Source organism: Danio rerio, chromosome 11 (genome assembly GCF_049306965.1).
Source record: "Danio rerio strain Tuebingen ecotype United States chromosome 11, GRCz12tu, whole genome shotgun sequence".
Classification (NCBI taxonomy): Eukaryota; Metazoa; Chordata; class Actinopteri; order Cypriniformes; family Danionidae; genus Danio; species Danio rerio.
In genome coordinates, this window is record NC_133186.1 from 47,460,609 (window position 1) to 47,478,777 (window position 18,169).

General features: G+C 41.2%; 2 protein-coding genes across 4 annotated transcripts in view; both read left to right on the forward strand.

Annotated features, from left to right (window-relative positions):
* Positions 1–462: 462 nt before the first annotated feature.
* Positions 463–8,836, forward strand: pycr1b (pyrroline-5-carboxylate reductase 1b). The gene is given in 9 exon segments (NM_001320425.1): positions 463–572; positions 2,445–2,512; positions 3,172–3,242; positions 3,579–3,758; positions 4,068–4,289; positions 4,808–4,900; positions 5,839–6,002; positions 7,701–7,875; positions 7,910–8,836. Coding segments are annotated over 7 exon segments (954 nt in total). The 5' UTR covers positions 463–572; position 2,445; the 3' UTR covers positions 7,858–7,875; positions 7,910–8,836.
* A 4,659-nt stretch (positions 8,837–13,495) lies between these two features.
* Positions 13,496–18,169, forward strand: part of mafgb (v-maf avian musculoaponeurotic fibrosarcoma oncogene homolog Gb) — a 36,065-nt gene continuing 31,391 nt past the window's right edge. Inside the window, exons 1-2 of one of the 3 annotated variants that reach the window (XM_009306341.5) lie at positions 13,496–13,631; positions 14,340–14,534. The gene's annotated coding sequence lies outside the window, so the exon portion shown is untranslated. 3 annotated transcript variants of the gene reach the window in all.

The window sequence follows — 18,169 nt, forward strand, 5'->3', positions numbered from 1 at the left end:
CCAATTTAAAACATAAATACATTTATTTAACAGTTAAAATCTATATGTTCACATATTTATTGTAACATTTGTTTGTTTATTAATGTTCTACACAAAACGTGTCTCCTTATTTCACTGTCCTTGTTTATATTATTGTATTCAATGCTGTGAAGTCATTTCTTTTACAGTTTGCCTTGTACAGTAGCCTGTGAAGTGTGAAGCGTTAACATTAAGTGACGTGTCCGCACACACACACACACACACACACACACACACACACACACACACACACACACACACACACACACACACACACACACACACACACACACACACACACACACTGACCTATATCTAGCATTTATTGCACAGGAACTGATGCAATAAGACCGCTCTGTTCCCAGCCCCGCCCTCCGCGCTTCCGAAGCGCCGATTGGTCACAATCACGACATCTGCTCTATGATTGGCCGGCTCGTGTGTCAGTCAGAGCGCAGAGCTGCTGCACATGGAAGCGCTGGAGCCACGTTGACATCACTGGTGTTTCTACAGCTTCTCCAACAACAATCTCAAGTTCAAGTTCAGTCTCGGCGCAGGTGAGAAATAATCCGTTTCTATATGAAATATTGGGAGATTTCGCGATGGTCGTGTGTGAGTCTGCAGCAGCGGGAGTGATTATTCAAATGCGCTGATTATAATAACAATATCATCAGCACGCCTGAGGTGTTGTATTGTGTGTGATAACAATAACACTGCGCTTCAGGAATTACTGAACAAAGGTCAGTCTGTTATTGAGCTTTATGTTGCACTGGAGCACAGACTACATCTGATAATTGCTGATAAATCACAGTCACTGTGAGTGTGTGTGTGTTATATACCTGCTTGAACAAAATACTATAGTGTATTTCATCCATACTATAGTAAAGTGTATTATACTGTATATGGTATAACAGGGGACACCAAACATGTTCCTGGAGGTCCGGTGTCCTGCAGATGTGAGCTCCAACCCTAATCAAGCACACCTGCACAAGCTGATCAAGCTCTCACTAGGTATACTTGAAACATCCAGGCAGGTGTGTTGAGGCACTTTAGAGCTTAGTTTCTCATCCAAATTTCACTGCCGACACTGTGGTGAAAACTTCAGAAGCATGCCATGGTTAACCCTGAACAAATACCTTAAAACTCCACCTTGCATTTAACCTTGTGTTACTTTGTGTCCTGCGCTCCCCTATTGTAGTATAATTTACCCTGTAGACCAGTGGTTCTCCACTGGTTTGGCCATGGAACCCACATTTTTACATGGTCATCAAGGCGGCGATCATAAAGTTGTATATCAATATGTGTCTCTTTGGATTCTCAGAAGCTCTAGAAATTAAAACTGTTAATCAGGAAATGTGTTGCCATTGTTTTTGTTTGCATTCCTCAAAATGCTCTATAGCTGTAGGAAACTACAGTATTTGTTCATATTACTATAGTTGTGCTAGCATAGCAACTACAAAATTACCATGAGAAATTAAAGCATGTATTGTATCATTATAGCTACTGTAGAATTACAATGACAATTACTTGAGTTCTTCTGTTACCATAGCAACTGCAGTATTACCATGAAAAATTAATTACAGGATCTCTTGTATTACCATGGCAACTGTAGAATTACAATGACAGATCAATTACTTTAGTTCTTATTCTGTGTTTTTTACCGTAGCAACTGCAGAATCACCACAATAAATACTATATCTATTGTATTACCATAGCAACAACAGAGTTATGATAAATTAATTGCTGTGGTTTTGTTACCATAACAACTACAGGATCACTACGAAAAATTAATTACTATAGAAATGGTATCACTATAGCAACTGTAAAATTAGAATGATAGATCAATTTCTGTATTTGTTGTTACCATAGCAACTAGAATTGACACAAGAAATTCATTACTATAGGTAATGTATTCCCATAGCAACTATAGAAGAACCTTGATATAATTTACTGTAGATGTTACCATAGCAACTGTAGAATCACCACAACAGATCAATTACTATAGTTGTTGTTGTCATAGCAACTGTATAATCGCCACAACAGATCAATTACTATAGTTGTTGTTGCCATAGCAACTGTAGAATCACCACAACAGATCAATTACTGTAGTTTTTGTTACAATGGTAACTGTAGAATCACAACAGATCAATCACTATAGTTGTTGTTACCATAGCAACTGTAGACCAACCACAACAGATTAATGGCAGTGTTTGGGTTCAAAAGCTCTTGTATTTCTCTTGTGGAAGTTTCTTTAATTAAAATAATTAGTGATTGTGTAGGTTATGGCAGTAGTAGAGTCGAGGTGAGGAGTTTGAAACTGAAGAATCGTCTGTTTTGAATGCTGAAGTTGAATCAGGTTTGTAATAATGAATGTTTCAGAAGGTTAATAATTCATATTGTGTGTGTGTGTGTGTGTCGATCTTCATCAGGATGAGTGTGGGCTTCATTGGAGCGGGTCAGCTGGCTCATGCCATGGTCAAGGGCTTCACCGCAGCGGGTAATTAAATAGCTGCAAACACTGACCATCATACTGTTTACATGACTCATCTTTTATTCATATTCTGTTTTATAAGCAGTTCAGTGTCTGCATCTGTCTAGATCTGAGATAGCTGTTCATGTTTTGAAGATCATTTATTTGCTGAAATTAACACATTTAAAGAAACTTTTCTTTTTTGTCTTCTATGACGTTCAGTGCTTTTATTAGATTGTTCAGGTTTAATTTATAGTATTTCCGTTTTGATTTTGGTAATATTTCGTTTAAATCTTGTGTTGTAATTCACTCTTTAGATTCAAATATTCCATTTTTTTGTTTTAATTTTATTTTCAGAATTTAAGCTTGTTTGCATTTGACATTTTTATATGAATGCATGCACATATCATGCACTCACCCTCTCTTTGTCTAGATGGTTTCAAATGTTCTTTTACAGTATTACAACTCGTTAATAATGCTTAATACTGCTATTAAAACTGGATTAAAACACAAACCAATGTCTATTCAAAAACCAGTCAATTCAAAACCCAGATATATTAAAATCACACACATTATGAAGTCAGAGTTCTTTGCAGTTGTCATATTGTGTGTGTGCGTGCGTGTGTGTGTGTTTGTTTGTTTGTGTGTGCGCGTGTGTGTGCGTGCATGCGTGTGTGTGTGTGCAGGTGTCATTGCAGCAAACAGAATCACAGCGAGTTCACCAGACACTGAACTGCCCACTGTCTCAGGCCTGCGGGTGAGTGAAGTGTGTGTGTGCGCACGTTTGTTTGTGTGTTTTTGTATATGTATGCATGTATGTGTTTGTTTTTGTGTGTATGTGTCTTTGACTTTGTGTGTGTGTGTATGTACATGTTTGATTGTGTGGTTTTTTTTGTGTGTGTGTGTATATGTATATATATATATATATATATATATATATATATATATATATATATATATATATATATATATATATATATATATATATATATATATTTTTGTGTGTGTGTGTTTGTTTTGTGTGTGTGTGTGTGTGTGTGTAGGTAGTGTTTGTGTGTTTGTTTATAGTCTAAACATTGGTCTGTTTTTTCAGAAAATGGGGGTGAATTTGACCACAAGCAACAAAGAAGCGACGCACAGGAGCGATGTTCTGTTTCTGGCAGTGAAGCCGCACATCATCCCGTTTGTACTGGACGAGATCGGCCCCGATATTGAAGACCGACACCTCATCGTGTCCTGCGCTGCTGGAGTCACTATCAGCTCCATAGAGAAGGTCACACACATAAACAGAAACAAATACACACATACATGCTCACTCACTCACTCACACACACACACTTGGACAAACATACTTTTATAAATGTACACATTCACTCATTTACACACACACATGCAAACACACATATACATATACACACACAACAGCTCTATAGAGAAGTACAGACACGCATGCACGCATACATGTACGCAATACACACTCACATGGAAACATATGAGAACACACACACTCACTCTCTCCCGTGTGTGTGTGTGTGTGTGTGTGTGTGTGTGTGTGTGTGTGTGTGTGTGTGTGTGTGTGCAGAAGCTGCTGCAGTACCGTGAGTCTCCTAAAGTGATGCGATGCATGACGAACACCCCGGTGGTGGTGCGCGAGGGGGCGACGGTGTACGCCACAGGCACACACGCACATCTGGAGGACGGCAAACTGCTGGAGCAGCTGATGGCCAGCGTGGGCTTCTGCACCGAGGTGGAGGAGGACCTGATCGATGCCGTCACTGGACTCAGCGGCAGCGGACCCGCATATGTCAGTAAACATCCACACACACATACGCACGCATGCACTAGACTGCTAATTATTGGATTCTGATTGGCAATTTTTTTTTTTTTTTTTTTTTTTTTTTTTTTTTTTTGGATTTTTCTCTGAATTGGATTCTGATTGGCTGATGGTCACTCTCAGGTGTTTGGTTATTGTCAGATAAAGGCACAGCTAAAGTAGTTCTGGCAGGTTTAGAGCACATTACAGCTCATGGAGGATTACATGTAGATATACACACACACACACACACACACACACACACACACACACACACACACACACACACACACACACACACACAAGTGGTTTTAGGACAAAACATCCTACATATTGTGCCTTTAACTGCTCTTAAAGGTAAAACTTTGCTATTGTGTTGTCTAAAAGTAAGTATTCGTAAGAAGTTTAAAACAGTTTTGTGTGTGTGTGTGTGGGTGTGTGTGTGTGTGTGTGTGTGTGTGTGTGTGTGTGTGTGTGTGTGTGTGTGTGTGTGTGTGTGTGTGTGTCAGGCGTTCACAGCTCTGGATGCTCTTGCTGATGGTGGGGTGAAGATGGGTTTGCCGAGGAGGCTGGCTGTACGTCTGGGGGCTCAGGCTCTAATGGTGCGTATCATATATATTTTTCATACACATACACACACCGGCCACTTTATTAGGTACATCTACTACGACTAGTACCAAGTTGGACCTCTTTAGTCTTCAGAACCGCTTTAATCCTTCATGGCAGAGATTCAGCAAGCTGCTGGAAATATTCCTCAGAGATTTTGCTCCATGTTGTCATGATAGCATCACACAGTTGCTGCAGATTTGTCGGCTGCACATCCATGATGCCAATCTCCCGTTCACCACATCCCAAAGCTGCTCTATTGGATTGAGCTCTGGTGACTGTGGAGGCCATTTGAGTACAGTGAACTCATCGTCATGTTCAAGACACCAGTCTGAGATGATTGAGCTTTATGACATGCTGCGTTATCCTGCTGGAAGTAGCCATCAGATGATGGAGACACTGTGCTCATAAAGGGATGGACATGGTCAGCAGCAATACTCAGGTAGGCTGTGGCGTTGATGCTCAATTGGTACTAATGGACCCAAAGAAAATCTCCCCCACACCATTACACCACCACCACCAGCCTGAACCGCTGATACAAGGCAGGATGATCCATGCTTTCATGTTGTTGAGGCCAAACTGTGAGCCGAGCATCTGAATGTGTGAGCAGAAATGGAGACTCATCAGAGCAGCAACGTTTCTCCAATCTTCTATTGTCCAGTTTTGGTGAGTCTGTGTGAATTGTAGCCTCAGTTTCCTGTTCTTAGCTGACAGGAGCGGCACCCGGTGTGCTCTTCTGCTGCTGTAGCCCATCTGGAACCAGTCTGGCCATTCTCCTCTGACCTCTGGCCTCATCAACAAGGCATTTGCACCCACAGAACTGCCGCTCACTGGATATTTCCTCTTTGTTGGAGCATTCTCTTTCGTTCATCTGTGGTGTGTGTTTGTGTGTGTGTGTGTGTGTGTGTGTGTGTGTGTGTGTGTGTGTGTTCAGGGAGCAGCGAAGATGTTGTTGGACAGTGAGCAGCACCCGGGTCAGCTGAAGGATAATGTGTGTTCTCCAGGCGGAGCTACAATACACGCGCTGCACTTCCTGGAGAGCGGAGGCTTCCGGAGCTTGCTGATCAACGCTGTGGAGGCGTCCTGCATACGCACAAGGTACACACACACAAACTTACTAATACACTTGCATACACTCACTAACATACTCCACACACACTCACTAACACACTGCACACACACACTTGCTAGTACACAGTCACTGTTTAATATTCACTTTGATTATAAAGCGTGTTCATCATGCTGTCCCAGGAGAGAGCCCTGAGCTCATGAGATTCTCAAGCCCGGGGCTCCCTCCCATTTGCAGGGCGAGAGGGGAGTTTGAGCTCAGGTAGATCTGGAGAACTCCCCTGCTGTAGTAGCTAGTGAACAGATAGTGATCGCTCTTCAGAGATAACCACTGACTAGCAGCATGTCTATGTGCAGATGTGGATTAGTCAGTTAACTTAAGCTGCATGTTTTTGGACGGTTGGAGGAAACCGGGGAAGCCAGTGGAAACCCACGTGAGCACGGGGAGAGTGTGTAAACTCCTCACAGAAATGTCAGCTGGCTTGTTAAGGAACAGAACCAGTGACGTTCTTGCTGAGAGGCAACAGTGCTAACCACTGCGCCACCGTGCCACCCATCTAGGATAGGAGGAGGAGTAGGGGTGGAGGGGGGATTCTTCAAGATGAAGATGGCTATGATATGGAACTGAGGGTGTTTATAGTGGCTTAGGAATCGTCTGATTGGTCAATCTTAGATTGGATAATGCGGGACCAGCTGTGATCAATCATAAGCACGTGATCCTCTCAACATTAGTTTATAAATAAACTGCACTTAATGTTGGGTTATGATGTTAAACCGGAGCTAACACACACATTGTCATGTTGGAGGTGCCGTGTGTAGGATTGACTCTGCAGTCCACTGAATTCTGGGCCTCAGTCGTGTGTTTTGCACAAATTTAAATAATTAAACTGTTGAAATTCACTTGAGGTGAAAAACATCCCGCGGGTAAACTGGAGCGAGTGACCTGACTGCTGCTCCACGCTTGATGTGAACACAGAGTTACTCTATCAGCTGATGTTTAAGCATGTAATCTTTATATGACCTGCTCGTGTGTTTTTATTCAGTCTGTGTGTCATTTCTGTCCTCCAGAGGGCGCATTATCAGCTGCGTCTGCATACATTTAGAGTCGTTATGACTGAAATAAAGTAGTTTTACACCATCTGGCAACATAGAGTGCTGTGATATGATTGGCTAATCTGGCAGTGGGCGGAGTTAGATCAAAACAACTACAGACATTCCGACACAATGCAGATTCTCAAAGCAGAATAGCTGACATGTGGGAAACACCCATACACACTCATTCACACACACACACACACACACACACACACACACACACACACACACTCATACACTACGGCCAGTGTAGTTGATCAGTTCCCCTATAGCGCATGTGTTTGGACTGTGGGGGAAACCGGAGCACACGGAGGAAACCCATGCCAACATGGGGAGAACATGCAAACTCCACACAGAAACACCAACTGACCCAGCCAAGACTCAAACCTGAGACCTTCATGCTGTGTGGCTACAGTGCTACACCACTGAGCCACTGTGTTGCCCCGAAAGACGGATACAACTGTGGAAAAAGCACACATTCTCATGCTGCAGTGTTGACTTGTTTGTGTGTGTGTGTGTGTGTGTGTGTGTGTGTGTGTGTGTGTGTGTGTGTGTGTGTGTGTGTGTGTGTGTGTGTGTGTGTGTGTGTGTGTGTGTGTGTGTGTGTGTGTGTGTGTGTGTGTGTTGTGTCAGGGAGCTTCAGTCTCTGGCAGATCAGGAGCAGATCTCCGCCGCAGCCATCAAGAAGACCACGCTGGATAAAGTCCTGCAGCAGCCCGGCGTCACACACAACAGCGTCGGCACCAGGAGCAGAGTCAACCTGTTCAACAACCGCAGCAAGAAGAGCTGAGACACACACTCACATACGCACGCGTGCACACACACACACACACACACACACACACACACTCATATGCACATTCACATATGCATAAACACACTCAAACACGCACTTATTGAACATAAACACACACACTCATATGCACTTACACATATACACACACACACTTGTATAAACATACTCTCATACATACACACACACACAGATGCATACTCATACACACTTGTATAAACACACACTCGTATGCATATACACATAACCTAAACACACATACATTCAAACACTCACAAACTCGTGTATATACACACACACACACACACACACTCTCATATACACGTTTATATACTAACCCACACATGTGTGCACGCACACACGCAAATGGACTCACTCATATATACACATACACACACACACACACACACACACACACACACACACTGACTGACACATACATGCAAACATTATATCCCACAGAGGAGAGCCGTCCACACCTATCCCCCCACACCCCTCAAAACACACACACACACACACACACACATATTCAGTGGAACTCCTCCTGACTGCAGATCTGCAGGATCTTCTCTGAAGTGTCACAGGAAGTGATGTCACAGAATGAAACGCTGATTTCCTTTTACTCTGGACGTGTATGTGATGGACAGTGAAGATGTGCGTGTGTGTGTGTGTGCGTGTGTGTGTGTGTCAGATCTGCACTTCTGTCTGTTACTTTATAGGTTTGTTCTCTTCAATGCTGGATGACAAACAGCCAAAGTGTGTTTATACATTGTGTGTGTGTGTGTGTGTGTGCATGTGAGAGAGCATTTGTGAATGAGTCAGAGAGTGTGTGTGTGAGTATGAGTGTGTGTGAGTCTGAGAGTGAGTGTTTGTGAGAGAATCTGTGTATCTGAGTGTGTGTGTGTGTTGGAGAAATGTGTATCAGTGGTGTTTCTGCTTGCTGTTGTGTTTCTGTGAATAAAGTGATGGAATGAAGCAGTTCTTGTTTCATTATTAAACACTACAGAAGAAGACGAGCTGCGTCTCGCACACACACACACACACACACAAATTCAACACTACTCACTGCAGAGTTAATGTTTTGTTACTGAATTCTACAGCAGAATTCAATGAGCACACACACACACACACACACACACAGACAAGTGTTATTATATAAAGTGTGCGTAAGTGTTTGTGCATATGTTTTGTGACTATTGTGTGTGTGCGCGTGCGCTCCGTCTGCTGGAGGCTCAGGTTATTTGTAGCTTTGATGTTGGAGATGTTTCTCTGTCAGTATGCAGACGAGTGTGTGTGTGTCTGTGACCGCTGAAGAGTGTATGTGTGTATCATTGTGAAAACCGAAGAGTTTGTTTGTTTGTTTGTTTGTGTGTGTGTGTGTTTCTCTGTGGACTCTGAAGAGTGTGGCATTGTGAACACTGAAGAGTGTCTGTGTCTGTTTTGCTGTGAACACTGAAAAGTGTGTGTGTGTGTGTGTATTGCTGTATACTATAAAAAAACGTGTGTGTTGCTGTGAATGTGTGTGTGTCTCGCTGTAAAGAATGTTTCTCATAGTAGACGCATAAGAACAGTGTGTGTGTGAGACACATTTAGAACCTGCTCTGACCTGCAGGTCAAAGTTCATCTGCAGGTTCAGAACGCTTCATCAAAGTTCTTTGAAGTTCTGAAACAAAGTAGCAACATTTAAACCCAGAGGAATGAGCTCATCACACACACACACACACTACTGTAGAGTCTTCTGTGAAGAAACATCAAGCAAACCCTGATCCTCCAGGAGTGATGCTGTAATGAGGCGTTTGTGTCTGCATTATGAGGACAGCAGCGTGTTATTAACAGTGTTGCAGGAGCGTTTGCTCTTAACATTAGCAGAACGTTCTCCGTCAGCTGATAATGGCGTCTCTAATCCTGCCGGTGTTGTATTAGTTCTGTGCTCAACTCATTCCCTTCACCAACATCATCTGCTGTCGTCGTGTGAAAGCACTAATGAAGTCTGACCAGAGAAACTCCTCACAGAAAGACTTGTGTTTGATAAGAGCGCCGCACGCGTGTGTGTGTGTGTGTGTGTGTGTGTGAGTGTGTACGCAGGATTAGTTCCAGAGGAGCCGCTGCTCTTGTGTTTGTCTCTGTTTATTTGTGTCTCTGATTGGAAGTCGAGGAGGCGCTAAAGAGTTGTATAATCCTCCTTTTATTGCGGAGGTTCCTCTCGGCTCGGCCCAGCGCCTCACACACTGATAAGCTCAAGAGTGTGTGTGTTCCTGCTATTCCTCTGAAACACTGCTGATCATATTCACCACACACACACACACAATCACTGCGCTTCCCCATTCAGAATCATTGTGTTCCTCCAGCGCTGGAGGATTAGTGTAGTTCAGATGATGAGTTGAGTTCATTCACTGACAAACCAGAGCGAATAAACAACGTGTACACTTCAATATCAGGAGGACAATAATGACCAACACACACACACACACACACACTCCCCAAACACCATCATAAACAGTGGAGATATGACTGGAGTCAGGGTGTTGAAGACTCGGTCAGTGTTTGGTCTGTCATATTACTGTTGCTGTATTATGTGTTGTTACTTACCTAAAGTCATTAATTACCAATTAAATCATAAAAAAAAACGGTGACTTCCCGGCTGGGTCAGTTGGTGTTTCTGTGTGGAGTTTGCATGTTCTCCCTGTGTTGGTGTGGGTTTCCTCTGGGTGCTCCGGTTTCCCCCACAGTCCAAACACATGCGCTATAGGGGAACTGATCAACTACACTGGCACTAGTGTATGAGTGTGTATGGGTGTTTCCCAGTTGTAGCTGCAAAGGCATCCGCTGTGTAAAACATGATGGATTAGTTGGTGGTTCATTCCACTGTGGCGACCCCTGATTAATAAATGGACTAAGCTGAAGGAAAATGAATGAGTGAAAATTGTGACTGTGTGTGTGTGTTTGTGCACGCACGCACATGCATATGTGTAAGTGTGTGATTGTATGCGTGTGTGTATATGTATGTGCATGACCATGTGTTTGTGAGAGTGTGTTTATATGTATTTGTGTGTACTTATGTGTGTCTGTCTTTATATTTGTGTGTGTGTGTGTGTGTGTGTGTGTGTGAGTGTGTTTGTCTGTGTCTCTGTATGTGTATATGTTTGTGTCTATATATGTGTGTTTTTGTGTGTGTGTTTGTATGACTGTATGTGTGTGTGTGTGTGTGTGTGTGTACATGTCTGTGACTATTGTATGTGTGTGATTATATATTTGTGTCTGTGTGTGTGTGTGTTTGTATGTATGAGTGTATGTGTATGCATGTGTGTTTATGTATGCATGTATTTGTGTGTGTGTGTGTGTGTGTGTGTGTGTGTGTGTGTGTGCATGTGTGTGTCTGTGTATGTATATGTGTGTAAGAGTGTGTAAGTTTGTTTGTGTATATGTGTCTCTCTCTCTCTCTCTCTCTCTCTCTCTATATATATATATATATATATATATGTGTGTGTGTGTGTGTGTGTGTGTGTGTGGTGACCTGAGGCCGGTGTTCTCCATCAGATCTGCAGTGGTGTTGTGAACTGAAGCTGAAGCTGGTTCTCTGTGGTTTTCAGAGGAACCGTCAGACCCAGATCTGCTCTTCCTCTTTCTCCAGTCGCCGGCAGCTGTAGAGCACCGATAAAACATATCTGCGCAAACACACACACACACACACACACACTTCTGCTTCCCGTCACTCTCTGGGATAATATCAGAACAGCTGGAATAAAGAGCTGAAATACATCTGCAACGTGTGTGTGTGTGTGTGTGTGTGTGTGTGTGTGTGTGTGTGTGTGTTTGTGCGCGCGCCTGTGCCTGTGTGTATGTCTGTGTGTGCATTTATGTGTATGTGTAAATGTGTATTTGTGAGTGTATGTATGTCTCTGTGTGTGTGTGTGTTTATGTGCATTAGGTGTGCCTGTATGTGTGAGTTAGTGTGCATGTGGGAGTGAGTATAAGTGTGTGTGTGTGTGTGTGTAAGTGTGTGCATGTGTGTGTGAGAGTGTGTATTTCTGTGCGTGTGTGCATGTGTTTCTGTATGTATGTGGGAGTGAGTATAAGTGTGTGTGTGTTTGTGTATGTGTGTGTGTGTAAGTGTGTGTGTGTAAGTAAGTGTGAGTGTGTGTATGTGTGTCTGTATGTGTGAGTGAGTGTGTGCGCGAGTGTGTCTGTGTGTGTGTGTGTAAATGTGAGTGAGTGTGTGCATGTGTGTCTGTATGTTTATGTGAGTGTGTGTGTGTATGTCTGTGTGTAAGTGTGAGTGTGTGCATATGTGTATTTGTGTATGGTACGTATGTATGTGTGAGTTTATGCCTGTGTGTGAATGTGTGTGTGTGTATTCATGCATGTGTGTGTGTGTATATATCTCTGTGTGAATGTGTGTGTGTGTGTGTGTGTGTGTGTGTGAGTGTGTGTGTGAGTGAGTGTGAATACATGTGTGTATTTATGTGTAAGTTTGTGCATGTGTGTAAATGTGTGTATGTGTCTGTTACCTGAGTGAGCGTGTGTGTGTGTTTGTGCGCGCCTAATGAATACTTGAGACAGATCCTGGAGCAGATGTCTGTTGATGGTCTTTAATCAGTGCGAGTGTGGTCAGATAAGTGTGTGTGTGTGTGTGTGTGTGTTCCTCCACATCTGCACCTCTGTTCAGGAAGAGCTGAGGCAGCTGATCTCTGGAGGAGCTGAAGAGCACAGCGTTACAGACATGTATTCCTCATGTAGGACGATTCAGCTCACCAAACATCTCCAGAAGTTTCATTAAAGGGGCAGTTCACACCCAAACCAACATTCGCTCCTCAGTTCATCACCAGAGCACCCGAAGGAAACCCACACCAACACGGGGAGAACATGCAAACTCCACGGAGTTTGCATGTTCTCCCCGTGTTGGCGTGGGATTCCTCTGGGTGCTCCGGTTTCCCCCACAGTCCAAACACATGCGCTAAATTGGCAGTAGTGTATGTGTGTGAATAGAAGTATATGGGTGTTTCCCTGTAATGGGTTGCAGCTGGAAGGGCATCCGCTGCATGAAACGTATGCTGGATGAGTTGGCGGTTCATTCCACTGTGGCGACCCCTGATTAATAAGTTGAAAAGAAAATGAATGAATGAAACTGTCCAAATTTAGTTTTCATAAAAACACCAGACAGTCTTTTATTACATGTAAATGACACTTTCACAACTTTATCTGAACAATCTAGAAAAAAGTTTACTCGTACACTGAGAGAATGTTTCCAGAGCCACTAGAATGGTTGTATTGACTGTCTATTTACTCACTCATATTTGTTTATTTATCCTGAATATCTCGAACTCACTGAAGCTGCGCACTTTTGTTTGAAAGGAGACGCGCGCGAACACAAGTTTCGCCTGTAACCATAGCAACAGCTTCTGCTCGTGCACGTGTCTGAAATCATCCTTAGTGTGCATTAATATAAAAACAAATATATTCAGCATACTCTTTATTTCCAGCACTGTTTCTGAAGATGTCGTGCTTTATTAACGGTAATATTTTGTTTTCGGTTAATCACCGGGTTTATAGCTCCGCTTTTATTGAGCGCGTGTCTCTTTAAGAGTCGCGCTGCCGCTGCGTGGATCCTTCATGAATGAAACCACGTGACCAAACCAAATCATATGACGTCTGGCTTCAGCGCGAGAGAAAGAGGATCAACACGGTCACAAATTCACCGAAAACAGCGACAAACTCCCGCAGATCCGCTCTTTCGCCACCGGTGACCGTCACTGCTGCCCGGGACGCGCTCGGTGAGTTCATGACGGCGCCGGACACGCGCTCGAGTCGCGCGCTCCTGTGTTTTGCTGAGTGTGCACGAGTAGGCGCGTGCCTGCGTGAGTGTGTGTGTGTGTGTGTGTGTGTGTGTGTAGATAGATGTCAGTTTCTTATTTTAGTGCTTGAACCATTTACAAATATATGCCACTTTATTATGAGATAACAGTGCCACTTAATAAAAGAAGCCCTGGGGATGAGCTGACAAGGGAATATCATTTAAATCTATATTTAGAAATATGTCTCAAATATGGTGGGTGTGTGTGTGTGCGCTTCATGTAGCCTATTTATAGTTATGCAATTTTACAATATAGTTAAGCTGTCTATATTTCACTATTTGAAACATTATTATTACATAAATAACACATTAATAAATAATCAAATCTACTGATGATACTTTGTAATATAAATAGTCGATAAATGTATAACTAAATTTAAAAATATTTACATATTTGTATTTATATATACACGCGCGCTTCTAGTCTGTCTGGTGACGCGCGTTAAAGCGGGACGCGCGTTTTAAAGGGCTCGCCGTGCTGAATCATCACGATCGGGTCATTCGCCACACACACATACAGCCATGATGACAGCGAGCAGACAAAGGGCTCATCGATACACACTCACACACCCTCATTTGTGATCATTCGCCGGCTCTGATCGTCGCTTTCGCTTTGACACTTTTGCAGAAACAGCGGGATTCGGTGAGTGTGTGTGTGTGTGTGTTATATTTAGAGTGTGTGTATGTGTCTCCTCTAGTCAGGCAGAGGTTACACAGCAACACACACACATATACACACACACACGCGGCTCCGCGGATCTGAACGGTTGAACTGCTGCTTCATCAGAACCGACGGCGCGGGAAGCGGATCACCGGGTTCGAGGTGCGTTTCTCTTTATTTACTCGCTTCTAAGTGTTTTCCGCGGGGGTTACCCACAGGTTTACACCCTCAGCGAAAGTACTGTGATTCCGCGATGGTATTCTCGTAGTACTTTTGACAAATACCTGAATAGCGATGGTGTTTAGTTTACCTCAGATCATCACCATTTCAGCGGGAATCTCGCTGTGGACGGTTTAACGAGCCCTAGGTAGGGAGCACACTAGGGTTAGAGAGACAATAATACAGCTTATATATAAACGCTGATTGAAAGTACAGAAAGTACTATGCTTGTTTTGCTGTCGGTTGTATTGTGTGTGTCGGTGAACTAGTTTACCGGAGTGTTTGGCGCGCATCCTCCGGTGATTGACAGGTGAATTCCGTTACGGCGGATTCTGCTCAAATCATCAGATCTGCGGTGTTGATGGTCGGTTTAGCGGATCGGGAAGATGCTGATTCATCAATCGCCGGTGTTTGTTTGACGTGAGCCCGGGCACCGGGGCGTCATGGCAACACGGCACATCGGAGCGCGCGGAACCGGGCAGCTTTCTAGGCACGGAGCATCAGTCACGGTCTCGCATCAGCGGAGACATAAATAACGGCGATACAAAGCCGCACGTGATTCCGTTCAGCTCATAATTGATCTTTATGCGTTGTTGGAAGTTTTATGTACACTATAGATGTGATCAGTGGTAATGATTATGGTCGGAATCTGCCGCGCGCGCGTGTGTGTGTGTTTAGGCTGTTTTAATGACGTTATGAAGGTGGTAAATTGATGCTTCAGTCTAGACAGCATTTCTGTGCATCAGTCTTGATCCTAATCATCAGCATTTTTGCCCATTAGATGCTGACTTGATTTATTTTGCAAAATCAAGATCAATGGCGACTCATTAATGTTAGATTTTTAATGACTATTTATTTTTTTATATCATATTTTGATGCATTTTAAGTTGATATTGTCTTTTTTATGTTTCTGCTTGCGTCTTTAATCCTTTGCACTGTTGCATCTTATCATCAGGCTTATTCATATATTTTAATTCATGCTATATTTGAACCTGTTTTTTGTTGCATTATATTGTTTTCATTTTTTCCTGATTTACATGGAAGATATTTTTGTAATTTTTCATATTTAAAACTATTTTTTTGTTCGTTTCTTTTTAGTTGTTGCATTTTTCCTGTCATATAATTCTACATTTTACAACGAATGTAAAAAATTTAAACAAAGAAAATGCAATGAAATAAAATAAATGACTATTCTGTATCACATCTTGCTGCATATTATCTTGGTTCTGATCACTTTGGTGCATTTTCACTTGATATTACACAAAATATAGTTTTATTTTGCATCTTAACTCCTCGCATTTGTGCAGTTTTAGGCTTCAATGATGATATATTTTGTTTATTGCTATATTTAATTTTACTGCTATACGTTTATACATTTTATCCTGACTAAACATTTCTAAAACATTTTTTTCTTATCATATTTTGATGCATTTAACCTTGATTTAAAAAAAAATATTATTTAGCATTTTCAATAATTTAGTGTAAATAAAAAAGATTAATAAGATAAAATGTAAAAAAATAAACAAATTAATTAAAAATATTTTTGCTACATTTATCTAAATTTTCATTTTTAATTATTTTTCTGACCATATTTTAATAAAAAAGCATGCTTGTTTTGTGGAATATTAATATTGCTGTGTTATCTTTATCACATTCCACGTCCCCTTTTTTCTACATATTTACCTTATTTTTTAATTCAGTGTGTAAATAGCTCTGACAGGTGTAATAAACACACACTTCTGATATGTGTTGGGGTCATTTGCATGTCTGTCAACCCACGATCCTGAGATCAATACCATGCTAAACACAACATAGTCCGTTTTTTCCTAATCATATTTTGATGCATTTAACCTTGATTTTTTTTATTAGTATTTATTTAGCATTTTACCTATGGTATTTCCTAATCATTTTAGGTAAAAAAAAAAAAAGATAATTAAGATAAAATATACAAAATAAATTAATTAAAATAATAGTAAGTCTGTGTAATCTGCTTTATTGTTTTTTGTTTTTAACAAAGTGTTTGAGGTTTTTTTTCTGGCCATATTTTAATGCATTCTAGCATGCTTGTTTTGTGGAGTATCAATATTGCTGTACTATCAAATGCATTTAACCATGATTTTTTAATGATTATTTATTTAGCATTTTTCTTGCATTTTATAAGATAATTAAGATAAAATGTAAAAAAATAAACAAAGTAATAAAAAACAGCAATGCTGTATCATTTGCTACATTAGTTTTTTTATTTTTTACAATTTTTTTAATTAATATTTGTTGCTACATTCTATTTTTTTTCTAAACATTTAAATACATTTTAGCATGCTTGTTTTGTGGAATATCAATGTTGCTGTATCATCTTTTCCATATTCCACATCCTCTATTTTCTACATTTTTACCTTATTATTTAATTCAGTGTGTGAGTAGCTCCGACAGGTGTAACAAACACACACTTCTGACATGGTAGATGTGTGTTGGGGTCATTTGCATGTCAAGCCACAGTGCTCAAATCAATACCATGCTAAACACAACATAGTCCGTTTTTCCTAATCAGATTTTGATGCATTTAACTTGGATTTTTTGCAGATTATTTATTATGGATTTTTCTTTGGTATTTTTAAAATAGTTTTAACATAAAAAAAAGAATAAGATAATGTAAAAAATAAACAAATAAATAAAAAAAATAGTAATTCTGTATCATTTGCTACTTTTTTCGTTTTTATATTTTAATTCGTAATTTTTGCTACATTTTAACCCAATTTTTCATTTTTTAAAAGTTTTTTTCTGGCCATATTTTAATACATTCTAGCATGCTTGATTTGTGGAATATCAATATTGCTGTAGTTTCAAATGCATTTAACCATGATTTTTTAATGATTATTTATTAGCATTTTTCTTGCATTTTAAATATATTCTAACATGCTTGTTTTATGGAATATCAATGTTGCTGTATTATCTTTCCATAATTCACATCTCCTTTCTTCTATATGTTTAACCCTATTATTTAATTCAGTGTGTGAATATCTCTGACAGGTGTAACAAACACACACTTCTGACATGGTAGATGTGTGTTGGGGTCATTTGCATATCAAGCCACGATGCTCAGATCAATACCATGCCAAGCACAACGAAGTCCGTTTCTTTTCTCTGTGACATCCACATGTAACCATGTAAATCCATTTAGAGCCTTTTAAGAGGCCGTTTACATCATTAACCGGAAATCTCCCAGTAACAGTTCCAGCTAATTGTGATATTGGGGCAATTAGTGTGTGAAAGGCTGCGGTGGAGAGGTGTAATCTGATCAGCACTGTACTTTCTGCTGAAGATGGAGCGCTGACGACTCAAATCTGCTGATGGTCGAGCGCATGATGAAGCTGCGGTGAGCAGGAGAGGGGTTTTTGTCTTTAAGGCATTCTCTGAAAGCGCTGAGACAACCAGAAAAGCAGCCTCTCGCTTGACAGATGGTGTTTGCGCTGGTTATTGGTGATCTTTGTGCTGTGAGAGCGAGGCGAAGACGTCTGATGAGGATGAGGATGATGATGAAGGTCTGGCCTCGGGTTACTCTTAAATAAAGGTGTAAATGT